This window comes from Rhamphochromis sp. 'chilingali' (genome assembly GCF_963969265.1).
Source record: "Rhamphochromis sp. 'chilingali' genome assembly, chromosome: 11".
NCBI lineage: Eukaryota > Metazoa > Chordata > Actinopteri > Cichliformes > Cichlidae > Rhamphochromis > Rhamphochromis sp. 'chilingali'.
The window spans coordinates 7,954,281-7,981,914 of NC_137938.1; the positions used below are offsets into that span (position 1 = coordinate 7,954,281).

Consider the following 27,634-nt stretch of genomic DNA (forward strand, 5'->3'; position numbering starts at 1 on the left):
CTTTGGAAAAACTATGAAAAAAGAGAGGTGGCTGATTAACTGTCTTTCTGCCCTAACTGCTGCCAAGCACACGTACGAATTGCATGTGCTGCATTCTTGAAGTGCACACTGCATACTTTATATATGCATATATTTAGACCTGCTGGCCTATGCTCGTCTGGTTTGATTCTATGACCACCTCCACGGCTAGTCATTCTACACCAAAGTAATTGAGTAACAGATACACAATTAAATAACACTTTTCTTCACTGCAAACTATAGAAATTCATGTTGTTGTTCTTTTAATAATGTGTCCAAAAAAGAAGGACCTTTCTTGTAAATTAACAAAAACTTGATGATATAGGATTATTTTTCTGTAATTTTACAGATTTATTTCTTACAGTTTAAACCCAAAGAGTCATGCTGAAAGATTTCTTTCATGTACTACAGCAGAATTTCATTATCATAAGGAAAAACGGAGACAGACTGTTGCACTTCTCTTTCTCTTATTAAGATTTAAATGTATAGCTAAACTTCTTTTCACTGACAGAAAGCAGAGCTTGACTGATCAGGCTCACTTAAGATTAAACTAAAATGAGTTTGGCAACCCTGCTTTCTCATATGCTTCTGCTGACATTCATACTTGCATGCAGATTTAAACAATGCCATACAACATATTAATGGCAACACAATGACAAATGATTATATTCATCCATCCATCCATTTTCTTCTGCTTATCTGGGGCCGGGTCGCAGGGGCAGCAGCCCAAGCAGAGAAGCCCAGACCTCCCTCTCCCCAGCCACCTCCTCCAGCTTGTCCAGAGGAACACCAAGGCGTTCCCAGGCCAGCCGAGAGATATAATCTCTCCAGTGTGTCCCGTGTCTGCCTCCTCCCTGTGGGACATGCCTGGAAAACCTCACCCCGGAGGCGCCCAGGAGACATCCTTGTCAGATGCCTGAACCACCTCAACTGACTCCTTTCGATGTGGAGGAGCAGCAGCTTTACTCTGAACCCTTCCCGAATGGCTGAACTTCTCACCATATCTCTGAGGGAGAGGCCAGTTAGAGCTAGTAACAAATATTTAAATACTTCTGTAGATGTATTTAATTTCTTCAGTAATTTAGTTCACTAGTTTGTATCAGTCATTTTACACCTTCTTTTATATGAATATATAACCGTGAATTCAGCATTTTTGGCTCACATGTTAGATTAGACATTTAAACATACAATGTATCAGTTTCATCATTGTATTCTGTTAAAAAATGAAGTATGTGTTACACAAAGTGGTGGCTGATATTGCCATTCAAGTCATTTTCAAGCTTGTTTCACCTGTTCACCTCCTAGGACCTGGCGTCCACATATGTGGACATCACATTTTGGGTTATTTAGACCAAAATACTCAATTTTGCTCTACAAGGGCCTGATATCCACTTACGAGGACATTATACTGCTACTGTTCTATCGAAATTTAAACGAATATTCTCATATGTGGCTCTCATTTTTCTTAGAAACAAAAATCAGCCACTGGCAGGGAGTGTGGTGAGGGGAGATAGGCCTCCATACCTCGGAGAGCCTGAGATGTACCCAGAGAGGTGGAGTCTAAGACCCAAGCTGACATATAGACACAGACGAACAGGCGCACGCAGACACAAATGTGCATTCCCACCCCCATATACACAAACAAATACTCAGCACTCACTCGACGCGGAGACAGACACAAATAGACACTGTGCACACATTCACACTCCCCAAACATACTCTATATCCCAGGTCTGGGTACCCCTGCCCCCAGATCGGCAAACTGTACTCGGACCCAGGAGATGTAACCCTTCTCTCTGGGGTGGAGGAAAGCAGACCACCTCCTTATCTGCAGTAGCAGGGAGGACCCGCATCCCAGACCCCAATCCGACGGCCAGCACCTCCTCCCAGCCCCCCAGCCCCAACTGATGCCCTCAGACGTTGGTGTGTTGATGGTTCTTTGTGTCTGGGGCTGGGCGCTCATGTATGTACCGACTCACTCCTGGTGGCCGATTGGTGGGGCCTGGCGCCTGTGGCCCGGCTGGGCCCCTTCCGGGGGGTAGGGTGACCTCAGGCCTCTGACCTCTGGGCCTGGGGCCCGGTCCTCTCTGGCACAGCTGGCTGCCGGCAGAGCCCGCTTGCACGTCACTGCAACCCTCTCTGGCTTCTGCTCCGTGGCTGCTGGGTGACCTCTCATTTGGGGTTCTCCTCAGCTCTTCCCAGGAGGGTGGCACGATTGCCCCCCTGGTGGTCCTCCTTGGGTCCTCGTATTCTGGGGCCTCTGGATGTCTGGGGCCTGAATCTCCTCCATACCTGCTTCATGCCCTGGGGGACGGGGCTATGGCTCCCCACACTCCCTAGCAGATCGTTACATGGAGAAACCTTTTGAATACAAGCGTGCTGATGCACACAGGTGTGCACACGGGTGTTCACAGACGCGGACTACACCTTTCTTGGCTGCTACCTCAAAGCACCTTGTGCGCTGTCGATCTTGCATACTGCACAATAACATATAATATTTAGTATCTACTGTTATCTACTGTTAGCTAGTTTATTGAGATGGTGTTGTATTTATTATGTTGCTCTTTTTTGTTTGTTTTCTCTTCTGTTTTTTCTTATCTCCATACAGGTGATCCAGGTGTTTTGTTTGTTTTTCTTTTTTCTTTTTTTCTTCCCCCCTTCCTCACCATCTCTATTTTTCTTTCTCTCCCTCTCTTTCTTTCATTCTTTCTCCCTGTCCTATCCCCCAGTCATGTCTGTCCCGTCTGTAACAACAGAAAATCAAATCAAATAAATACATAATTATAATAAAGGTCAATCAAATGGATCAATATGGCAAGGCCATGATAATCCACTTGGTAAAGTAAATCTGCTTGGCATCTTTCTTGCCCTTCAGGCAACAATTCTGATGGCTAAAGATCCAAACAGGACAGGCAGAAAGAAAAAAGAAAAAAAAGAAACAAAAATCAGGTAAAAAAAATCTGGTAATTCATTGTTTTTACATTCATCGGGTCCCAATATCAAAGAGAAATAAAAAATGCATGCCGTGGAAGAGTTTGGGTCTCAGGAGGTTAAGGAATAATAAGTGATTTTTGTTAAAATAATAGTGGTGCTGGCTGAGGTGTTTCTGTGTGGAGTTTGCATGTTCTCCCCGTTTTTGTGTGGCTTCTCTGTGGGTACTCCGGCTTCCTCTCAGAGTCCAAAGACATGCATTTAGTGGGGATAGGTTAATTGATAACACTAAATTGCCCATAGGTGTGAATGTGAGTGCGAATGGTTGTCTGTGTGTTAGCCCTGCGACAGACGGGCGACCTGTCCAGGGTGTACCCTGCCTCTCGCCCTAAGACAGCTGGGATAGGCTCCAGGCCTCCCCCACGACCCTGAAAAGGATAAGCGGGGGAGAATGAATGGATGGAATAGTGGTGCTCTCTGAGAAGAGTGAAATTCTTGTCCAGGTTTATGGAGAGGTTGTTGAACAACCATTGGCTGATCCTGTGGATTCCTGTGTGGTTCATCTGTAAGCTGTGAAACAACTGATCAATCTCTGTGGATATCAGAGCAGCCAATTAAAGCCATGGAACAGAGATCCGTCCAGCTCTAGACAGCATGTCGATAGCTGTGACAAAGCAGTGACAGGCTGTGCCATTTTTAGGTCGATAATGCTCTAGATCTGCATGAACTCCCTGTGATAAAATGCTCCACATTTCTCCTCTAATGAGTCAGTCAGTCATTGTGTGTGTGTGTGTGCGTGTGTGTGCGTGTGTGTGTGTGTGTGTGTGTGTGTGTGTGTGTGTGATATTAGTAATATGCATTCTGACTTGTATTGGTGCTCAAAGCCCTTCTAATCAATTCCTGTTCACATAAGTTGTTTCTAAATACCAAAATAAAAATAAATTACCTTTTTCTAATGATTTGACTTAAATCAAAAATATCATGTGGAAAGATGTGAAGGAGTTCTCAAGTAAAGAGAAACGTAATACTCAGAAAATCAGACTGCACTTGCAATAGGCTCTTTAATAATTTATCAGTTGATGTTGTTGATGACATGACTCTACAGCATTGAAACAATGCAATTTTTTGAAGATGGACTACAAAAAGTGCATCTTAGGCTTCCTCACCTCATGTGTTCGCATTGGGTTGTTCCATGCGGGTCGTATAAAAGCATAAAAGAAAGCAAAAACCCACTTCATTAAGCTTAAAGTTAAATAAAAAAGTAATATACAGCCTGTAAGGTTAAATTAAATCCTTGTCACACTGAGATTAGCCCCTCACACTTTCTCTTCTAGCTGGAGTGATGATCCAGTGTAAGACTATGGCTTTTAACATTTGTGATTGAAGTCAAATTAATCAGTGATAATCCTAAAGGCTGGCAATACAGCAAAGCTCAAACTGGGGAAATAACTAATACATACTAAATTATGGTAAACCTTGAATTCACTTTGATCATTTTAATATAGCGCTTGATATTTATTCATGCAGCATTTGCACACAGAAATCTGTTCTTCAAACAACACAACAACTTTCTAAGAAGCAGAGTTTATTACAGCAGCATAATGTTCAGAGTTCACCTGATGTGGCCTTTCACTGGAGATTCAAAACATATCAGCAGGATATGGCATAAAACAGAAAACAGATTACTAACTAATATTCAGTCATGTTTACAGTTTGCTTTCATTAATGGCCTAATAGTGCTTGTAATGGAGAATAGGGATTCCATTAACCTACATTTTTACTAGTTCATCAATGACTGATACTGGAAGCTAAGTATACACACATTTATTGTTTGGTGATTCTTTACTCAGTTTATTTGATATTCTGGGAGTATTAGCTTAGTGAGTTTATGGAAGGTGAGGGAGCAGAGGTGGACTGGCTGTCCCACCTGTGTTGGAAAATAAAATAATCATAACTCTTCACACGGTCTAATTATTTGTCTTGTAAGCCTAAATTCTATGTTACATAGTTTGTTGTGGAGCAAAAAAGTTCAAGGAGCTCAGTGTGCTAGCCGTATATCTTCTTTATTTTTATACAGTATAGTCCAGTGCATTTTATGTTTAAGAAAGTTATCTGTATTGATAATAATTTAAAATTTGCAATACTTCTTAAAAGTATTGTGTAATGGAAGCATGCACAAGGTTAAAAAAGCACCGGTCTTAGTACAGAACTTGGTGGAAGTCACAAGCTCTGAGTGACTTTTGTTTTCATGGAAAACTTTTTTTGTGAATTGGTGCAAAGAGCTACAGGAGCCTCCCTGAATCATGACCTTTTTCAGAGAGGCAGCAGTTAGCCTGCAGCATAATAAACAATATCAACTTATGTGGGAGTTAAGTCAACACAGCTGCCCTCCGTTGTATTGGCCTTTGTAAAGTTAATACCAATACTAGAAAGCGAAAATTTCTGAAGAAATTTTAAGTGTGCCTATGCTACTGCCAATGAGTGTAGTTTGCTTTTAATGTGGTGCAATAAGTGCAGGTTGCCATTTATAACAATAGGGGGGAGCAATATGCAACATGAGCATAGTTTGCTATTTATACCACAAGAGGGAGGGAAATTGAATACAGCTGATTTTCAAGTTAAAGAAAAGTAAGCTGTATTGTGATCTCTGCTATATGCAGTGCAGCATACAGAGATGAGAGAAAGATGCTCCAGTTACACCATTACAAAAGAAGTTAATCGATATAAAATAAATTATGTTTAAGTCTGAGGTGTTCAAGAGAAGTTACAATTTAGATTTTACAGTTTTGAGTCGTTTAAAGTGAACAGTTTAACAGACTGTAAACCAAAGTAAGTTTTCTTGGTAGAAAAAAAAAAAAAGCCCATTAAGCGGTATTCAATTTGTATTTCAAAGGTATTTTAATGTGAAAAGGGAAAATTATGCAAATTATGAAATTTCCCCTTGTGGGACTAATAAAGGTATCTTATTGTATTCAAACTATATTTTGTACAAATACCATTTACAATAATGTATTCCATTTAAACATGATATTTAGATTGTGGTAAACAGCAAAGCAATATAAAATAAGGAAAAAGGAAACCATTCAAGTAACTTTATATTATGAACCGAAGAGTAAGGAAAAGTATAAATGAAAAGCATACAAGCATTAATGTATATAGATAAACCCAACAATCATATGACCCCCTATGAGCAAGCACTTTGGCGACAGTGGGAAGGAAAAACTCCCTTTTGACAGGAAGAAACCTCCGGCAGAACCAGGCTCAGGGAGGGGCAGCCATCTGCCGCGACCGGTTGGGGTGAGATGCAAACAAATCAAAAACTGTCCACAGAGCTACAGGGGGCACACTGGGATCGCAACAGCAGCCATAGAGGGAGACAGATTAGGATGTTCTTTCCAGTACTGAAGTAGGTCGCTTTTCTTATGTGTGCGTTTTTCTCTGAGAGGTAGGTCTCCACTTTAGTTTCTTCTCATGAGGCATTCACGGATACTTCTGGATAAGGGTCATTTGGAAGCAAGAGGTTGGCTGACTTTGCAAAAACAGCTAGAAAACAGATAAAAGCAAAACACAATTTAAAACAAAACAAGAGACATCACAAAGCGCAGGTTTCAGTTAGCGAACTGGCAAGTCATGATGATCTAATAAATATTTGCAAAAATAAATGTAACTTTAGAACTAAATTACCCAAAACTAAATTAAAAAGGAAGTAAAAGAGAGAAATTTGTTTAATACTGGTGTCTTTTGATTAAGTAAGTTGCCATGTGAGGTAAAACCACACGTGGCTGTAATTTGGTGGCCTGTATATAGTTCCAATCAAAGCGTATAGTTGGCTTAAATGGGTTTAATACTGGTGTCTTTTGATCACTTGACTGTATATAAACCTGTTGAACAAAAGGTGCATTTTAATTTCACTATACCTGCCCATCCTTGTAGCTGGTTTCTAGAAGAGTGGCACAGTTTCAACATCAGTGTAGAGCTTCTCCACTGCCTTCACTGGACAGAACACATCTGAGGAGTTATGAATGAATGGATGACTTAATGAATGGATGAGATTATAGTTTGTTTCAAACACTATCAATACCAAATGTTACAATATAAAGAAAGAAACAAAAAAATACAAATGACCTGTTATGGCAGGGATCCCATCAGGTGCAGTTGCAGTCTTTCTGTTCACGTTTCTAGTCAGCTCTTCAATGGATGACAGCACATCAGCAGTCTTATCTATGAGCTCCCACTGGTGAGCTGTCAGTGTTGCTGGTAGAGCGTGCTCAGTCGCAAAGACATGAAGATCACGTTTTTGTTGCAGTAGGCTTCGCACCACGTAGAGGCTGGTGTTCTGTTGTGTCTGCGTATAAGAGAACATGATTGACTTTATTTTTCAACAAATTCGGTTCAGAGTGTATAGGAATTAATAAAATAGAAGTACATTAAAGAACAAAGGGGATACAACAAAATTCTTGCTTTCATAATGCTAACATGTAACCATATGTCTTTAACATTTAATGGTAATGTAACTGTCCACTATAAATCCTTAATGGAGGAAGACGTTTTTTTAAATTTACCTTGCTGCCTGGAGGACATAAGGAGGTGGGTCTATTCTCCGTTACCAAGGACAACCTGGCTGGTGCTGTCTGCCAACCCAGGAAAAACAGTATATAATGTTAAGACATTAAGTGACCTGACACATTAATTTCACTCTAAAATGCAATGCATGGCATGAACTGGTATGCCAGTTGGGTAACAGATCGTTTTTCTAGTGGACGTGTGTCTGAAATCTGATGAGAGGTTATGTACAGTTAGTCAAAATTATAAAACCTACTAACAGATTTGAAACAGAATGGAATATTTGATACTGAACAGTAGTGGTTACTAAACTTACAGAGCAATAAAAAAGAAAATCCCTGCTGTTTGCATAATGCTGAGATGTAACCATGAATATGTCTATAACATGTAATTGTCTGTTGTAAATTCTTAATAGAGGAATATTTTTTGATATTTACCTTGATACCTGGGGAACATAAGGAGGTGGGTCTATCCTGTGTTTCCAAGGATAACCTTGCTGGTGCTATCTGCTAAAAGGGTATAGAAGACATTAAGTGACCTGACACATTCATTTCATTTAAATGCTCTGCATACCATGCACTGTTATGCCAGTTGTGTGACATTATAACAAACAATCCTAAACTGTATGGGTAGGTGTTCTTAACTGTCTCAAACGTGTTTCGAAAACTGTTCAACTGTCTGTGATCACTACTATATCTTCTTTACCTGGTCAGATGGAAAACTACTGACTGCCTCATCTTGGTTGTGGCCAGTGAGCATTGGGACAGCAGGATCGACCAGGTCAAGTGGTTTCCAGCGCTTCTTTTGTGCCTGGGATCTTTTATTTTTTCTCGGCATCTGGTAGAATGTCAGCAGAAAAACTGAATATTAATTGTTGGCATTTCAAGCATGTGATCAGACCCAGCTTTCATTTTAAGTCAAGCATAATAACCAGGTAGCTGCATTGGTAGCCAAAAGACTTTACAATGCAGTAAATCGACAAACAGTAAATGAATCAAAAATTCTGATGTATACCAGCAATTTTTTATTTTAACCCTCTGATACACAAGATAACTACAAGAACCAAAAAATAATAATAAATCTCTCTTTTCTTTAAATAGACATATTGATAGTGTCACTGCCCGGTCTTAAGGCTTTGTTAAGTAAAGTTCCATAACAGTTTGTATATTGTAATTGGGAAAGTGATTACCTTGAAAGTTGGGAGGCAGATTTGTTGACCACGACAACTACTCCATTTTGGTGTACAGTAATTGGGAAAGTAATTACCTTGCAAAGCTGGGAGGCAGTGTTGTTGCTGGGGCGCTGGTAGAATGCCAGCAGCAAGCAAACCCAGATGTTCACAGCTCCTACTTAACACCTTAAACTTTCCAAACAAATCTTACAAGAACATTTGGCAAAGTGATTGGCTTGCACACCTAGGAGACAGTCTTGTTGCCCACAACAGTTTTGTTATAGAGTAATTGGAAAATTGGGTACCTTGCAAGGCTTACAGGCAGTCTCGTAGCTGGGAGGCGGTCTTGTTGCTGGGGCTCTGGCAAAGTGCCAGCAGCAAGCAGACCCAGATGGTCACAGCTCCTATTTAACACCTTAAACTTTGCAAACAAATCTCACAAGAACAATAGAAGTACATTAAAGAATGTTACAAGAGGACTCACCTGTACTTCTTGTTGTAGATGCTGATATCCATATTTAGGTCCATCTGTGTGACTTTTAGGCGAGAGTAGGCCAATAGGGAGTGACACTTGGCAAGTCCATATCCCTCATACCCTTGCAGTCATTTTGTGTTAGTGAATAACACAATAAATGGGGTTATGATAACTGTGATATGTATTCAGAACACCTGATTGGAGGCAGGCGTATGGCTGTGATATGTAAATGTGATCAATCAATGTGTGTTTTTCGGTAGTTGCAGCAGTAATCAGTTGTGCATATCCTCTTGACTGCAACAGTTCTTGGATGGGTTTTTTTCCTCTGCTCATAAGGTCCTCATTGAAGTCTCCACAAACAATAATTGGTTGGTGATTCATCATTTCCAACGAGTCCAAAAGACATTGCATTTGTGGTAAAAACCTCACATGGCTGTAATTTGGTGGCCTGTATACAGTTGCTATCAAAGCTGTGACTGGCGATTCAACCTTGACAACAACAAATTCAAGGTCAGTCACATTTTGCAGGTATTTTCGGGACTCTGCTGTAAGAATTGTGTTGTAGTAAATTGCAACTCCACCGCCATTTACCTTTGCCATGTCTGTATGATTTGTGTAAGAGACGTGTCTGTTGCGTGTGGCCATGTTGTATTGTTCCAGCTGGAAGCGGGGAGAAACCGATGATCCAGACAAGTGTGTTTCTGTTATACATAAAACATCAGCAAGGCTGAGTTCATGGTGGCATCTCATGTCCTCCATGTGAGTTGGGAGACCTTGTGCATTATGATGGATAATTGTCAACGTGGGGACTGTGGGATCTACTGATTTTAAGAATTGCAACAGTGGTCTTGCATTCTCAAATGATGCATGTCTCATATTTTTGAGTGCATCTGTGATGGCAGGATCAGCATAGATTTTCTTTTCATCAAAGTCTGTGATGTACAGTCCTTTAAGTGAGGTTGTGCGGCTGAGTGCAACATAGGCCATTCCAGGTTCAAAAACACGCTTCAAGCATACTACTGCTGATTCCATTGTCATGCCTTGTACTTTGTGAGCTGTACATGCAAAGGCCAACTTCATTGGAAATTGCCTGCGAACCACTCCTTTTTTACTTGTGCATTCTTCACATTTCTCAATATACACAAGATTGTCTGAGGATCCTTGTATTTTTCTGCGAAATTTTTGCCCAGAATTTTCATTGTCCAGCGTGAGTCCAATGAGATTCACAGTTTTTGGTCCATCCTGTGTGGCTGTCACAATGTTCGTGATTGTTCCAAATGTCCCATTAACAAGCCCATCTTCAACATCCAAATTTCTGATAATCATAACACGCACTCCAGGTGCAGCTTGTATGTTATCAGGTAAATCTCCTTTGTTGCCTTTCATCATTTCTGCCAGGAGGACCATGTCACCCGTTCGTGGGTCTTTTCTGTAGTCTTCTGCCTGAATATTTATGATATCAGAATGAAGAGCAGTTACAGTTGCTGAATTGTGTTTGTCGACCTCTTTGTTTGTAGCATAAATGTGTAATACATTAGATGGACAGTCTTTTATGTCATGGATAGCCTGTGTGAGCAAGGCTTTGTCATCGGCTTCAAGAGAATCTGTTTTTTGCTTCACTCTTATCCTGTTCAGAACTTCAGCAAAAGAATGATCATCTTTCTGTCGCATGATTTCTGTCAGGTTGACCATGTGGAAATAGTCTTTCCAGAGATCAAGGACATTGTCCTCATACACACAGAGTGGTTTGGCTTTTCCAAGGGGTGGCAGCTGGTAAAAGTCTCCTACTGCAAGGATAGACATCCCACCAAAAGGTTTCTTGTTTCCTTTGATCTGCTGAAGTCTCCAGTGGATGTAGGCAAAAAGGTCTTTAGAAACCATAGATATCTCATCAATGATCAGAATCTCTGCATTTGAAAGTGAAGCTCTCACTTCATCCAGTGCATTCCCCAGTCCCTGATAAGGCGGTTTTAAAGATCTTGGCAGCTTTAGCAGAGAGTGCAGTGTTTTCCCAGATATGTTAAAAGCTGCAGTGCCAGTAAATGCAGTCAGCAGTACTGCAGGGTAGGACATGTCTGCTTGGTCTCGGAATCTGGGGAGTTGGTGCAAAATCTTTGTTGCCTCCTCATATATGCACTTGATAACATGTGATTTTCCACAGCCAGCTCCTCCAGAGACAAAATAAAAGAACTGCTCAGGACAGTGACCCCACACAAGTTTGAAACACCACTCACGCACTGCGTAGAATATGGATGCTTGGGTTTCATTCAGACTTTGGTACATTTTTCTGACAAAGTCTGGGCTCAGCTTTGGTGCTATGATTGCTGGCATGGTTCCACTGCTGCTACCACTGACTTGGTAGTCAGGAACAATGTCCATTTCATTTTCGCCAGTGTCATGTCTGGATTGTCGTTGGGCCACACACTCTAAACGATCTACTTCAACCTCAGGTGCAAAGGTGTTCCATGCATTGATAAGTGGGCCTTGTTGTTCAATCTGTTCCAGTGCCCTTTCCATTGTTTTGCCATGGCCTTCATATCGCTTTTTGTTAAAGGTAACAATTGGCCGTACTGCATAACCATGTTTTCGTCCACTTTTGTAGAACTGCTCGGATGTGGGGTATTCTGTGTTTTTAAGGTCATCATTTGATCGATGTGGATAATAAAGTTTTAGCAGTCTGCTATAAAACTTTTCTGGTTGTTTCTTTTCTGAGAACCGAGGATATCTGATTATTGCAGGTTTCCCTTTTGTTCTTTTTTGAATATAACCCATGTTATTCAAAAGACGGATGGCATTTTTGGACTCTGTTTGACGGCCGTAGAGAATCCTGTACTCTGAAGCAAATTCACCCAAACACATTCTTTCAAAGTCAGGTGTTCTGGGTCTGTTTGCATATTTTTCTGGCAATCCGGACATCCACACATTTTCATCATCTGGTGCCATGCTCTGCAACCTGCTCATCGGGAGACTCATTTTCAGGGCATCATCATCAGTCTGTATGAAGACCACACTGCGTGAACACTTTTTTAGTGGTAGGCTGCATGTCCTTGCCACGGATTCTTGGGCACTGACTTCTCTGTGTTTAGCATATGCCTGCATTATCTGTTTCATTTCATCTCTTTCATTGACACTGGACTTTTTTACTTCCTGGATGACTCCATTAAGAAATTGTGTCATCTCAAATTCGGGTTTAGAGACATAAGACATCATGTACATCAGGCAGCTGTAGTCATCAATGACATATTGGATGTCCATGTTGGCATTCCAGGCCCTCAGCAGATCTGCATTGTATGCATTCACCCAGCAGTCATTAGGTTCACGCTTTAAGAGGATGACATGACTATTGGTTAAATTGAAGACACAATCCAAGTATTGTTCATAAGTTAATTTGCATTTGTGAAGCAGCTCAGACAAGTCTTCAAACGAGGAATTTGGGTCGCAGAGCAAATCTCTCAATGGCTGGAGTTTTTCTTTGGCCTCTTTCATTTTTTTTGCGAGAGCCATTCGTCTGTTCTTTTGCTTTTCATTTGTGCCTTTCTCCTTACTTGTGCTATGCTGCTTATCATTGTGATCATCATCATCATCTGGGCTTGGGAAAGTGATCATTGTTTGATCTACAGGTAGTTTGGGGAAGCCAAACCTACATGACACATTACCTTTTTTACAGGATCTGGAGTGATTTCTGCTGTGGACTTGAACCTCAGACACAATTTTGTGAAGTTCAGGATCGGCATTTTGGTCAGGCATCTTACATGTTATGTACTTGTCAATAAATTTGTACACGTGGTCTTCAAGGTCGCTTCCAAATTCAGGTGCATCTTTGACCCAAACCAGTAAATGGATATGAGGGCTACCTCTGGCCTGAAACTCCACTCGATAAAAGTAATCTTCTACTTCACCGATGGGCTGTGCTGGGGACAGGATCAGTGTTGTCATTAGTGCATCGACTCTTTTTTCAAACAATCGCATCACAGTCACAGGGTTGCTTCGGAGAATTTCACACTTTGTGTTCCAGTCAAGTTGTGAAAAATCCACCTGTTCACCTTGTTGAGTTTTTATGACCTCAACAACCTCAGGCCATCTCATTTCAGCAGCTGAAAATGTCAGGAAAAAAGTTGGCTTTCCTAACTGTCTGACCATAGCATGTAGGTCTTTCAGTGCCTTCTCCCAATAGGCTGGAGTACCTCTCAGAGGTTTCATGAAGCGTGTTGCGTCTTTGTTATTTATCAGTTTCTCCACTTCGTCTTTATTTTGAAGCATTCTGTTAGAAATTTTACGCCCATCCTTGGTGATTGCCTTTCCTTTGCGCAATTGGATGGACATGCTGTTTGTAGCCATGTGTGTTTCTGTTACAAACTGTGCAAAGAATAGGTAGCTTTGGTCAGTTGCAAACCGTGTGTCTGCAGAGAACAGCCGTGTATTAAAATACATGCTTGGGTAAAGTTTCACTTGTCTGGCTTCATCTAATGTGTTCTGTCCAGTTGGGAACTGGACAGGAAAGGCCATGGCTTCAAGTTTAGGAACAGAGAAGAAGCCAACAGGTCTATTTCCTTGCGCGGGTGCAATGCTAAATATTCCTTCACCATATGATAAAATGTCCTGTGCTATATCTGGTGGTTGCATACAGGTGTCTAGAACAAGACCAGGTCGAAGTTCTTCCTTTTCTTTCTCCATATCTTGTAAGGGCTGTTCATTTGACTGTTCAGGCTCCATTAGTTGGTTTACATCATGACATGGCTCAAGCAGTCCAGCTGTTGTATCCTCAGTGGTTCTTCTTTCTGGTACAATTTGCTGGTCGAAGTTTCTGGGCAGTGCATCTTGAATATCTGCATCAGCAGTGTCATGTTCCGTCTCGATTATCTGATTACTTGTGGGATCAGCAAAAGTAGCTTCATCATCAATAGATACATCTTTGTATTCTGAATGCATCTCTTTTAGCTTTGATAATCCTGCTAACACGTTCTTCATGTTTACAGTGTAGAAGTGTTGGTAACCTTTGAATCTGATGTGTCTCTTCAGCTGTACCTGCAGGAGCTGGGCTTCACTGTTAGGTCTGGGAAGACAGTTTACTGTGGTTTCCACATCCGATGGTACACAAACAACAGCCCCATGTACGGCTCTTTGCTGTCCTTTTGGTAATGCAATGATTTTTGCAAACGGGAGAATTTTAGCAGTCAGTTGTCGTTCTAGTACATTTAATCGACTCAGTTCAATTGGAATGGTTGCTAGTGCTAAATTGTTTGCTACTGCGACGGATGGCATCTTGCCTCTTTGTAGGTGGTTGTCACAGTTGTAGCAAATCCACTCTTCCATTCTTTGTTTTGGGAAAGTACAATTAGCTGAGCATTCCCTGTCACAAACATGGACAAATTTTCCTGTCAAGCAAGTGGCAACAATGTTACTATTAGTAACATACTTTGATCTTTTGCAATGTTTAACTTGATTAGGAAACAGAGTTCTGTGGCACACTGTACAGACATGGGTGGGTCCTAACTGAATGGCTTCACGGAAAGCTAATGTGGCTGCTTGCATCACACTGTTCACTACAAGCTGGGGCTGTGCTTCAGACTGTGGACCCTGCTGGAACTGTGTTACTAGTCGTCTGTATTTCTTCTTTATTCTCTGTGCACACAACTTTTTATAAATGGCAAAAGATGCAGTGGTAGCCATTTTGTGTCTCTGGTACTGGGCACAGCGCTGTATATGGTGCAGTCTGAATTGTGAGTCATTGTGATACCTGGCATAAATTGATTTTTTCTGTTTGTGCCTGTAGTTTGGATCAGATGCATATTTTGTTCTTATGTATTGCTTCTGTCTGGTTTGAAAGTCAGTATCCGTGTTGTACCTTTGGACCAGATATTGCTTCTGTCTGGTTTGAAAGTCAGTATCCGTGTTGTACCTTTGGACCAGATATTGCTTCTGTCTGGTTTGAAAGTCGGTATCCGTGTTGTACCTTTGGACCAGATATTGCTTCTGTCTGGTTTGAAAGTCAGTATCCGTGTTGTACCTTTGGACCAGATATTGCTTCTGTCTGGTTTGAAAGTCAGTATCCGTGTTGTACCTTTGGACCAGATATTGCTTCTGTCTGGTTTTAAAGCTGGTATCCGTGTTGTACTTCTGAACCACATATTTTTTCTGTCTGATTTGAAAGTCGGGATCCGTAGTATATCTTCTGATAATGTAGTCTCTCATTTTTTGTTGAAAATGACGATCACTTTGGTATCTCTTCACCTGGCAGGCTTTTACTTTTTCTTGAATATGAGGATTTGCGTAATATTTTTTGGCTGATAACAGTCTTTGTTTACGGTAATGATAGTTTTCAGCATATTGAGTTTTCATAGCCTGTAATTTTTTCATTCGAAATTCACGACAGGAGGCATATCGTTCTCTTTCGTGTCTTCTTTTGTTTGTCTTCTTTGCCACTTCTTCAGTTGAAGATTTGTCTTTAGCTTTTACATACTCCCTCTGAGCTTGACGAATAGCTTTCTTACGTTGTCGTTTATTTAATTTGCTCACATTTCTTGCTGTTCGGGGGGTTTTAGCCATTTTGTCATCTGGTGAGTTTAAAGTATTGTCTAACATCGTCATGTGGGTTTTGGCTGATTCTGGTTCAGGCATTTGCGCAGTGGGATTCGTGATTTGTGGTTCATCATTTTGTGTTGATGATGTAGCTGTAGCTCCTGGTGTTACCTGAGTTGACTGTCCAGGGGGTTCCGTGTGAGTGCTGACTGTTTTGAAAGAAACAGGCACAAACTCATATCGTGCATGCTTGCCTTGATTTTGAAAAAGGTTATGCAGGTGGGTGATCAGGTCATTCACATGAGTGAAAGTGAGCATGACTGCTGTTCCATTTGGCTGACGTAAACCCGCTGCACTTCTTGAGTGTGAATCAAATAATCCATACCTCCCAGATTTGTCACGGAAAACCGCAATGCACTCAGGTGAGACCATGAGCAAAGCAAAGTTCACATCTGTTGACAGACATTCAAGGCGAATAGCAAGAGGCAACCACCACTCTGTTCTTTGAGGACTGTTCTCTGCTGCTTCCAGAAATCCATAACTTATGTCATCCATTTTCACACTGTAGACATTTGTGTCAGTATGAAGTTCTTTGGGCAGGTCCTCCATGGTCAGATGATCCTGTGTATAACGCTTCTCCTGCAGAAGATTTGTTTTAATCCAACAGTAGAGTGCATCTCCCTGTTCAAGGACCTTATCAAGCATGGCTATGTTGAACTGGTATTCCTCATTAAGGTAGGCCAGGAATGTGAGGGCATTACATGTGCACTGATGATTTCGAGAGAATTCTGTGTACCTCTCATCACTCTGACAATGAGTTGCACTGACACTCCAAAACGGCTGAACTGTGTTGCTCTGTAGCTCCTCCGTCAGTAGGTCTTCATTTGTGTCATGGAAAGGCTGATCAAGAAATGCAAAGGTGACACATATTATTGTTAAACATTTTATGATATGTGTTTCAAGGTTGAGCAATAAAATACATTTAAGTGTTGCTGCAATAATGTAGAAAAATGTGTTTTTATTTTTTTAAGTGTCAACGACTGAACATAGTGTAAAGCGCTTTGGGAGCCTTGGAGACTAAGTAAAGCGCTATACAAATACAGGCCATTTACCATTTTTAATTATGTTAAAATAATTAAGCAATGTGCAGGCAAATTAATCCAAATTATATCACTCGTCAATCATAGTATAGCATAATCTGAAGATAAACAGCATGAGATATGCCAGAAAGAGAAAGGCAGAAAGACAGTGACAGGAACAGTGAGAGTGAGTGAGAGAGAGCAGAGGTGGAAAGTAAAAATGACAAATATTTCAGATATCTGTAATTTGCTTGAGTGCTGTTTTTTTTAACGAAGGTCATATCTGTACCTTCTGCTCCTCATATTTTCAAAGCAGTTAATTTCTTTCAGTATAACACATTATTTTAGGTTGCTGCGGGCCTTCAAACATCAACTAAATTGCAGCCTAAATATAAATATATGAAAGGAAATCCTGTTTACGTATTATTCGTAAGAGGATCTCAGATGCTCTTAAATTAGATGTAATTCGTTCACTGATTTCAGATTAAACCAGATGGTTCTGTACATGTGCCATAAAAACACGTTTCATAGTTGTGTTACATTTTGTAAAGAAATGACACAAAATTCAGTTAGAGGTTAAATGTGATTGAAACAGAATACAGTGACATCCATCTTGATAAAAGATGAGTGTCACAAAGCCATGTTTGTATTTATTTGCATTGCTTTTCACTGTGGATGTCAATTTATGAGAAGCTTTAAGTATTAAATGGTATAAACTTTTTTCTGAACACACACACACACACATATATATGTATATATACACACATATATATGTATATATACACATATATATATGTATATATACACATATGTATGTGTGTGTGTGTGTGTGTGTGTGTGTGTGTGAGAGATATAGCTAAATAGACAGAAATAGCTGTTGAGATGTCTACATTTTAGGAATCCGAAGAAAGACATGTACAAATTTACTAAATTTGTAAATGTTTTTAAAAAGTACATATTTAGTCTAACATTTTAGTATATTTAGTACGAGTTAGCAAGCATACTTAAGGTGAAAGACTAAATATCAACTGGGCTGCCACGATTTGTCGACTAGTCACGATTACGTCAACTAACAAAATCGTCGACGACTGATTTAATAGTCGACGCGTCGTTTGAAGCTGGAATAAGTAGCAGGATTTAAGAGTGTAATAACGGACTGAAACAGAAGATGGCAGCATTGCATGTACAAGGATGTCAGCTGCCGTTAAACCCCGAAGAAGAAGAAGAAGAAGAAGGAGAAGGAGGAGCTGTGTCCCAGAATTCATAGCGCGGCCCAGCGCAGTTTCCAACAATGGCGGCAGCTAGTTAGTTTTAATATTACTCTTATTATTCTTTCTGGGTCACAAAATAAACGTTTAACATATTTTCAGGCGCGAATGTAGCTGTGTAAACCTCAAATATCTGCTCAGTTTATCAGGACACCACATATTTTCAAAAGCGCTCCGACGTTTTCGGAGATGTCTGTTACCCACTAGCTCGTTAGCGAGCCGGGGGCTAGGCTCACTAGCGCAGTGAGAACACCGGACTCCCGGCAAATCGTTTTCAAACCCACCGCCGTCTTTCGCTACTCAGGTTAAATATATATGAGTCACTTAGATAACTTAAAATGTTATTGTTTGGCTTTTTTTTAGTATTTTATTTGTTCCTGAGTAAATCGGTTTGGCTGAGATTAAAGTTATAGTTTTTACACAGCTGAATAAACGTCAAGCAGACAGCTGATTATCAGAAGTGTGAGATGCTGGAGAATTTACTCTGGTGTCCTGTTATATTTTAGATAGCAAGGAGTTTATTAAACTTCACCGAAACAATCTGCAAATTTCATTAAAATTTAATAAACTATCATCTTGTCTTTATTTTTAGTTAGCAGAGACCTGAAACACTTAAAGCTGTAAGCTAATGATAGTTATATAAGAGCAGATGCTGCTGGTGCAATAAGCTGTAGTTTTACGTCCAATGGATGATGATCTGATTAGTCGACTAATCGCAAAAATAATCGGTGACTAGTCGACTATCAAAATAATCGTTTGTGGCAGCCCTAATATCAACCCCGGTGATTATACAGCAAAGATTGCATGTATACTAATTTGTTATAGACATTTGTGGACATACCTTTTTAGGTGGAGAATTTGATGCCGTGTGGAAATCATCAGTTGCCCAGACTCGTTTTGCTGGTGGACGAGTGTCTGAAATCTGATAATGGGTTACATACAGTTAATCAAAATTATAAAAACCTACTAACAGAGTTGAAACAGAGTGTAACACTGGATACTTTAAAGAAAACATGAAACAGTAGTGATTACTAAACTTACAATAAAAAATAAAAAAGCAATAAAAAAAAAAATCCCAGCTGTTTGCATCATAACTACTAAGAGATTTGAAAGTGAGTGTAACTTTAGAAACTTTAACAAAAATATGGAACAGTAGTGGTTACGTAACTAACAAAGGGGATACAACAAAATTCTTGCTTTCATAATGCTAACATGTAACCATATGTCTTTAACATTTAATGGTAATGTAACTGTCCACTATAAATCCTTAATGGAGGAAGACGTTTTTTTAAATTTACCTTGCTGCCTGGAGGACATAAGGAGGTGGGTCTATTCTCCGTTACCAAGGACAACCTGGCTGGTGCTGTCTGCCAACCCAGGAAAAACAGTATATAATGTTAAGACATTAAGTGACCTGACACATTAATTTCACTCTAAAATGCAATGCATGGCATGAACTGGTATGCCAGTTGGGTAACAGATCGTTTTTCTAGTGGACGTGTGTCTGAAATCTGATGAGAGGTTATGTACAGTTAGTCAAAATTATAAAACCTACTAACAGATTTGAAACAGAATGGAATATTTGATACTGAACAGTAGTGGTTACTAAACTTACAGAGCAATAAAAAAAGAAAATCCCTATAGAAGACATTAAGTGACCTGACACATTCATTTCATTTAAATGCTCTGCATACCATGCACTGTTATGCCAGTTGTGTGACATTATAACAAACAATCCTAAACTGTATGGGTAGGTGTTCTTAACTGTCTCAAACGTGTTTCGAAAACTGTTCAACTGTCTGTGATCACTACTATATCTTCTTTACCTGGTCAGATGGAAAACTACTGACTGCCTCATCTTGGTTGTGGCCAGTGAGCATTGGGACAGCAGGATCGACCAGGTCAAGTGGTTTCCAGCGCTTCTTTTGTGCCTGGGATCTTTTATTTTTTCTCGGCATCTGGTAGAATGTCAGCAGAAAAACAGAATATTAATTGTTGGCATTTCAAGCATGTGATCAGACCCAGCTTTCATTTTAAGTCAAGCATAATAACCAGGTAGCTGCATTGGTAGCCAAAAGACTTTACAATGCAGTAAATCGACAAACAGTAAATGAATCAAAAATTCTGATGTATACCAGCAATTTTTTATTTTAACCCTCTGATACACAAGATAACTACAAGAACCAAAAAATAATAATAAATCTCTCTTTTCTTTAAATAGACATATTGATAGTGTCACTGCCCGGTCTTAAGGCTTTGTTAAGTAAAGTTCCATAACAGTTTGTATATTGTAATTGGGAAAGTGATTACCTTGAAAGTTGGGAGGCAGATTTGTTGACCACGACAACTACTCCATTTTGGTGTACAGTAATTGGGAAAGTAATTACCTTGCAAAGCTGGGAGGCAGTGTTGTTGCTGGGGCGCTGGTAGAATGCCAGCAGCAAGCAAACCCAGATGTTCACAGCTCCTACTTAACACCTTAAACTTTCCAAACAAATCTTACAAGAACATTTGGCAAAGTGATTGGCTTGCACACCTAGGAGACAGTCTTGTTGCCCACAACAGTTTTGTTATAGAGTAATTGGAAAATTGGGTACCTTGCAAGGCTTACAGGCAGTCTCGTAGCTGGGAGGCGGTCTTGTTGCTGGGGCTCTGGCAAAGTGCCAGCAGCAAGCAGACCCAGATGGTCACAGCTCCTATTTAACACCTTAAACTTTGCAAACAAATCTCACAAGAACAATTAGCAAACTGATTGGCTTGTAAAGCTGAAATGTAGCCTTGTACTGTATGGTTGAAATGTCCCACTGAGAGACAAAGAGGAACTTTACTCCCTTCCAAACAGTAAAGTTCCTCTTTGTCTCTTTGTTTTAATTACAAACAACGGCTCTGGAATAAAATGGCATCCAGCGCTAAACACACCAATTTTCTAGATATCAGCTGAACACACACATAGAAAATATAAGGGGGGCACTTACCTTGGCTGAAGCAAGAGTTGAGGTGTTAAGCTGCTGTAGTTAACGCCTTATAAAAACAGAAAAAGAGGTGTGAAACGCGGCTACAACGAAGCTATTGTTTTGGACGCGGCGACAGTCGCCACTTAAAAGTTTTAATTACAAACGATACCTCTGGAATAAAGTTACATCCAAGTGCTAACCACACCATCATTTTGTAGATATCAGCGTCCAGACACAGAAAATCACTTTCAAAGTCATTTTCAAGCCGGAGAGGCTTACCTATGCTCAATATCCGCTAGCTAGCCACCACCGAGACAAAGGGCGTGAAATGCGATCGCCAAGATACACATACAAAAAAAAATCACTTCGCTTCTTAAAAGTTTTAATTACAAACGATACCTCTGGAATAAAGTTACATCCAAGTGCTAACCACACCATCATTTTGTAGATATCAGCGTCCAGACACAGAAAATCACTTTCAAAGTCATTTTCAAGCCGGAGAGGCTTACCTATGCTCAATATCCGCTAGCTAGCCACCACCGAGACAAAGGGCGTGAAATGCGATCGCCAAGATACACATACAAAAAAAAAAAATCACTTCGCTTCTTAAAAGTTTTAATTACAAACGATACCTCTGGAATAAAGTTACATCCAAGTGCTAACCACACCATCATTTTGTAGATACCTCATTTGTAGATACCATCATTTTGTAGACCTCGGCTGAATACCCGCTAACTAGCTTTAGCATGTGCCGAACATGACCACGACAAAGAATCACCCTGACACATTAAAAAATCACTTTCAAAGCTAAATTTCAAACCGGAGAGAGAGAGATACACTTACCTTGTCAAACCTTACACTGTTGTTCCGAATACTTCAGAAAATGACGTTCAAATGTCAACTTCAAAACGGAGGAGAGGTGGACAGATGCATGCGGGTCCAGCATACGCTACGGTGTCTTCTAAGGTCAATTTCAAACTGGAGGAGGGGCGGACTGACGCGCGCCGTTGATAGTGTCATCATTACGTTAATCCGAATAGGCCGCACCACTCCCGGCATACCACTAGAATAAAGGAATTATCGGCCCATATTAACGAAAAATAAGTCCAGTGTGAAACAGTCGCTTGGCGAGCGATCGGGTGGTTTAGCGAGCGTCAGCCTCTTAAGTTTAAGACAAGCCCGGCTGCTTTTTAAGCGACGCGGCGCTAGCTACCCAGCTAGCGTCAGTACACAGGAACTACTTCCGGTAGTTATACAAAATAAAAGCGTCCCCCATTATAATCCGCTATAATGCTCTTATTGTGAAGGGCAAGCGGGACGCCATACTTCCGCTGTGCGCGCCGTTGATATATACCTTGGCACACCACAAATGAAGTTTTCTTGTTCTCCATTCATTTCAATGGGAAAAAACTTGCATTAAAATATTCATATTTAAAAAACTATAGAAGTAATAAACACCAAAAGTCATAGCAACTCATTCCAGCTCCAGCCGCACACAATGATATATCATATGTGAACCTTGTCTCAAAACTGTGGGGCGAGTTAAGGTCCAAAATTTCAGGCGGAAAAAGAATAATAATAATAATAATAATAATAATAATAAATCCGAGCAATAGTAATAAGTGTGCCTTCGCATAGGCACACTTAATTACTATTGTATATATACACACATATATATGTATATATACACATATATATATGTATATATACACATATGTATGTGTGTGTGTGTGTGTGTGTGTGTGTGTGTGTGTGTGTGTGTGTGTGTGTGTGTGAGAGATATAGCTAAATAGACAGAAATAGCTGTTGAGATGTCTACATTTTAGGAATCCGAAGAAAGACATGTACAAATTTACTAAATTTGTAAATGTTTTTAAAAAGTACATATTTAGTCTAACATTTTAGTATATTTAGTACGAGTTAGCAAGCATACTTAAGGTGAAAGACTAAATATCAACTGGGCTGCCACGATTTGTCGACTAGTCACGATTACGTCAACTAACAAAATCGTCGACGACTGATTTAATAGTCGACGCGTCGTTTGAAGCTGGAATAAGTAGCAGGATTTAAGAGTGTAATAACGGACTGAAACAGAAGATGGCAGCATTGCATGTACAAGGATGTCAGCTGCCGTTAAACCCCGAAGAAGAAGAAGAAGAAGAAGGAGAAGGAGGAGCTGTGTCCCAGAATTCATAGCGCGGCCCAGCGCAGTTTCCAACAATGGCGGCAGCTAGTTAGTTTTAATATTACTCTTATTATTCTTTCTGGGTCACAAAATAAACGTTTAACATATTTTCAGGCGCGAATGTAGCTGTGTAAACCTCAAATATCTGCTCAGTTTATCAGGACACCACATATTTTCAAAAGCGCTCCGACGTTTTCGGAGATGTCTGTTACCCACTAGCTCGTTAGCGAGCCGGGGGCTAGGCTCACTAGCGCAGTGAGAACACCGGACTCCCGGCAAATCGTTTTCAAACCCACCGCCGTCTTTCGCTACTCAGGTTAAATATATATGAGTCACTTAGATAACTTAAAATGTTATTGTTTGGCTTTTTTTTAGTATTTTATTTGTTCCTGAGTAAATCGGTTTGGCTGAGATTAAAGTTATAGTTTTTACACAGCTGAATAAACGTCAAGCAGACAGCTGATTATCAGAAGTGTGAGATGCTGGAGAATTTACTCTGGTGTCCTGTTATATTTTAGATAGCAAGGAGTTTATTAAACTTCACCGAAACAATCTGCAAATTTCATTAAAATTTAATAAACTATCATCTTGTCTTTATTTTTAGTTAGCAGAGACCTGAAACACTTAAAGCTGTAAGCTAATGATAGTTATATAAGAGCAGATGCTGCTGGTGCAATAAGCTGTAGTTTTACGTCCAATGGATGATGATCTGATTAGTCGACTAATCGCAAAAATAATCGGTGACTAGTCGACTATCAAAATAATCGTTTGTGGCAGCCCTAATATCAACCCCGGTGATTATACAGCAAAGATTGCATGTATACTAATTTGTTATAGACATTTGTGGACATACCTTTTTAGGTGGAGAATTTGATGCCGTGTGGAAATCATCAGTTGCCCAGACTCGTTTTGCTGGTGGACGAGTGTCTGAAATCTGATAATGGGTTACATACAGTTAATCAAAATTATAAAAACCTACTAACAGAGTTGAAACAGAGTGTAACACTGGATACTTTAAAGAAAACATGAAACAGTAGTGATTACTAAACTTACAATAAAAAATAAAAAAGCAATAAAAAAAAAAATCCCAGCTGTTTGCATCATAACTACTAAGAGATTTGAAAGTGAGTGTAACTTTAGAAACTTTAACAAAAATATGGAACAGTAGTGGTTACGTAACTAACAAAGGGGATACAACAAAATTCTTGCTTTCATAATGCTAACATGTAACCATATGTCTTTAACATTTAATGGTAATGTAACTGTCCACTATAAATCCTTAATGGAGGAAGACGTTTTTTTAAATTTACCTTGCTGCCTGGAGGACATAAGGAGGTGGGTCTATTCTCCGTTACCAAGGACAACCTGGCTGGTGCTGTCTGCCAACCCAGGAAAAACAGTATATAATGTTAAGACATTAAGTGACCTGACACATTAATTTCACTCTAAAATGCAATGCATGGCATGAACTGGTATGCCAGTTGGGTAACAGATCGTTTTTCTAGTGGACGTGTGTCTGAAATCTGATGAGAGGTTATGTACAGTTAGTCAAAATTATAAAACCTACTAACAGATTTGAAACAGAATGGAATATTTGATACTGAACAGTAGTGGTTACTAAACTTACAGAGCAATAAAAAAAGAAAATCCCTATAGAAGACATTAAGTGACCTGACACATTCATTTCATTTAAATGCTCTGCATACCATGCACTGTTATGCCAGTTGTGTGACATTATAACAAACAATCCTAAACTGTATGGGTAGGTGTTCTTAACTGTCTCAAACGTGTTTCGAAAACTGTTCAACTGTCTGTGATCACTACTATATCTTCTTTACCTGGTCAGATGGAAAACTACTGACTGCCTCATCTTGGTTGTGGCCAGTGAGCATTGGGACAGCAGGATCGACCAGGTCAAGTGGTTTCCAGCGCTTCTTTTGTGCCTGGGATCTTTTATTTTTTCTCGGCATCTGGTAGAATGTCAGCAGAAAAACAGAATATTAATTGTTGGCATTTCAAGCATGTGATCAGACCCAGCTTTCATTTTAAGTCAAGCATAATAACCAGGTAGCTGCATTGGTAGCCAAAAGACTTTACAATGCAGTAAATCGACAAACAGTAAATGAATCAAAAATTCTGATGTATACCAGCAATTTTTTATTTTAACCCTCTGATACACAAGATAACTACAAGAACCAAAAAATAATAATAAATCTCTCTTTTCTTTAAATAGACATATTGATAGTGTCACTGCCCGGTCTTAAGGCTTTGTTAAGTAAAGTTCCATAACAGTTTGTATATTGTAATTGGGAAAGTGATTACCTTGAAAGTTGGGAGGCAGATTTGTTGACCACGACAACTACTCCATTTTGGTGTACAGTAATTGGGAAAGTAATTACCTTGCAAAGCTGGGAGGCAGTGTTGTTGCTGGGGCGCTGGTAGAATGCCAGCAGCAAGCAAACCCAGATGTTCACAGCTCCTACTTAACACCTTAAACTTTCCAAACAAATCTTACAAGAACATTTGGCAAAGTGATTGGCTTGCACACCTAGGAGACAGTCTTGTTGCCCACAACAGTTTTGTTATAGAGTAATTGGAAAATTGGGTACCTTGCAAGGCTTACAGGCAGTCTCGTAGCTGGGAGGCGGTCTTGTTGCTGGGGCTCTGGCAAAGTGCCAGCAGCAAGCAGACCCAGATGGTCACAGCTCCTATTTAACACCTTAAACTTTGCAAACAAATCTCACAAGAACAATTAGCAAACTGATTGGCTTGTAAAGCTGAAATGTAGCCTTGTACTGTATGGTTGAAATGTCCCACTGAGAGACAAAGAGGAACTTTACTCCCTTCCAAACAGTAAAGTTCCTCTTTGTCTCTTTGTTTTAATTACAAACAACGGCTCTGGAATAAAATGGCATCCAGCGCTAAACACACCAATTTTCTAGATATCAGCTGAACACACACATAGAAAATATAAGGGGGGCACTTACCTTGGCTGAAGCAAGAGTTGAGGTGTTAAGCTGCTGTAGTTAACGCCTTATAAAAACAGAAAAAGAGGTGTGAAACGCGGCTACAACGAAGCTATTGTTTTGGACGCGGCGACAGTCGCCACTTAAAAGTTTTAATTACAAACGATACCTCTGGAATAAAGTTACATCCAAGTGCTAACCACACCATCATTTTGTAGATATCAGCGTCCAGACACAGAAAATCACTTTCAAAGTCATTTTCAAGCCGGAGAGGCTTACCTATGCTCAATATCCGCTAGCTAGCCACCACCGAGACAAAGGGCGTGAAATGCGATCGCCAAGATACACATACAAAAAAAAATCACTTCGCTTCTTAAAAGTTTTAATTACAAACGATACCTCTGGAATAAAGTTACATCCAAGTGCTAACCACACCATCATTTTGTAGATATCAGCGTCCAGACACAGAAAATCACTTTCAAAGTCATTTTCAAGCCGGAGAGGCTTACCTATGCTCAATATCCGCTAGCTAGCCACCACCGAGACAAAGGGCGTGAAATGCGATCGCCAAGATACACATACAAAAAAAAAAAATCACTTCGCTTCTTAAAAGTTTTAATTACAAACGATACCTCTGGAATAAAGTTACATCCAAGTGCTAACCACACCATCATTTTGTAGATACCTCATTTGTAGATACCATCATTTTGTAGACCTCGGCTGAATACCCGCTAACTAGCTTTAGCATGTGCCGAACATGACCACGACAAAGAATCACCCTGACACATTAAAAAATCACTTTCAAAGCTAAATTTCAAACCGGAGAGAGAGAGATACACTTACCTTGTCAAACCTTACACTGTTGTTCCGAATACTTCAGAAAATGACGTTCAAATGTCAACTTCAAAACGGAGGAGAGGTGGACAGATGCATGCGGGTCCAGCATACGCTACGGTGTCTTCTAAGGTCAATTTCAAACTGGAGGAGGGGCGGACTGACGCGCGCCGTTGATAGTGTCATCATTACGTTAATCCGAATAGGCCGCACCACTCCCGGCATACCACTAGAATAAAGGAATTATCGGCCCATATTAACGAAAAATAAGTCCAGTGTGAAACAGTCGCTTGGCGAGCGATCGGGTGGTTTAGCGAGCGTCAGCCTCTTAAGTTTAAGACAAGCCCGGCTGCTTTTTAAGCGACGCGGCGCTAGCTACCCAGCTAGCGTCAGTACACAGGAACTACTTCCGGTAGTTATACAAAATAAAAGCGTCCCCCATTATAATCCGCTATAATGCTCTTATTGTGAAGGGCAAGCGGGACGCCATACTTCCGCTGTGCGCGCCGTTGATATATACCTTGGCACACCACAAATGAAGTTTTCTTGTTCTCCATTCATTTCAATGGGAAAAAACTTGCATTAAAATATTCATATTTAAAAAACTATAGAAGTAATAAACACCAAAAGTCATAGCAACTCATTCCAGCTCCAGCCGCACACAATGATAT

General features: G+C 40.2%; 1 protein-coding gene and 1 long non-coding RNA gene across 11 annotated transcripts; both read right to left on the reverse strand.

Annotated features, from left to right (window-relative positions):
- Positions 1–5,835: 5,835 nt before the first annotated feature.
- LOC308405009 (uncharacterized protein) lies at positions 5,836–22,264 on the reverse strand. Of its 10 annotated transcripts, XM_080895375.1 has the most exons (12): positions 21,822–22,254; positions 19,851–21,045; positions 19,323–19,391; positions 18,866–18,946; positions 9,168–16,577; positions 8,989–9,087; positions 8,218–8,349; positions 7,950–8,021; positions 7,512–7,580; positions 7,075–7,294; positions 6,867–6,957; positions 5,836–6,492 (listed from the first exon to the last, which is right to left on the reverse strand). In XM_080895375.1, the coding sequence occupies exons 7-11, from the start codon at positions 8,347–8,349 to the stop codon at positions 6,890–6,892; spliced, it is 561 nt and encodes a 186-aa protein (XP_080751501.1). In that variant the 5' UTR covers positions 8,989–9,087; positions 9,168–16,577; positions 18,866–18,946; positions 19,323–19,391; positions 19,851–21,045; positions 21,822–22,254; the 3' UTR covers positions 5,836–6,492; positions 6,867–6,889. The 10 variants fall into 10 exon arrangements, 7 of the variants coding, with proteins under 7 accessions (XP_080751501.1, XP_080751506.1, XP_080751505.1 ...); XR_013973247.1 differs by having other exon boundaries at positions 8,218–16,577; positions 19,851–19,982; positions 21,000–21,045; positions 21,822–22,261; XR_013973248.1 differs by having other exon boundaries at positions 8,218–9,647; positions 9,750–16,577; positions 21,822–22,259.
- Positions 22,265–24,016: 1,752 nt separating this feature from the next.
- LOC308405676 lies at positions 24,017–27,297 on the reverse strand. The gene is made up of 4 exons (XR_013973377.1): positions 26,973–27,297; positions 25,002–26,196; positions 24,474–24,542; positions 24,017–24,097 (listed from the first exon to the last, which is right to left on the reverse strand). It is a non-coding gene; the product is annotated as an uncharacterized lncRNA (long non-coding RNA).
- Positions 27,298–27,634: the final 337 nt, after the last annotated feature.

Bases quoted from the DNA above. Each gene is read 5' to 3' on its own strand.
- LOC308405009 (XM_080895376.1), bottom strand. From the start codon at position 8,349: ATGCCGAGAAAAAATAAAAGATCCCAGGCACAAAAGAAGCGCTGGAAA. The intron at 7,295-7,511 runs GTAAATTTAAAA...TCTTATACGCAG, and splicing joins TATGTCCTCCAGGCAGCAAG to ACACAACAGAACACCAGCCT. The intron at 6,958-7,074 runs GTCATTTGTATT...ATAACTCCTCAG, and splicing joins TGGGATCCCTGCCATAACAG to ATGTGTTCTGTCCAGTGAAG.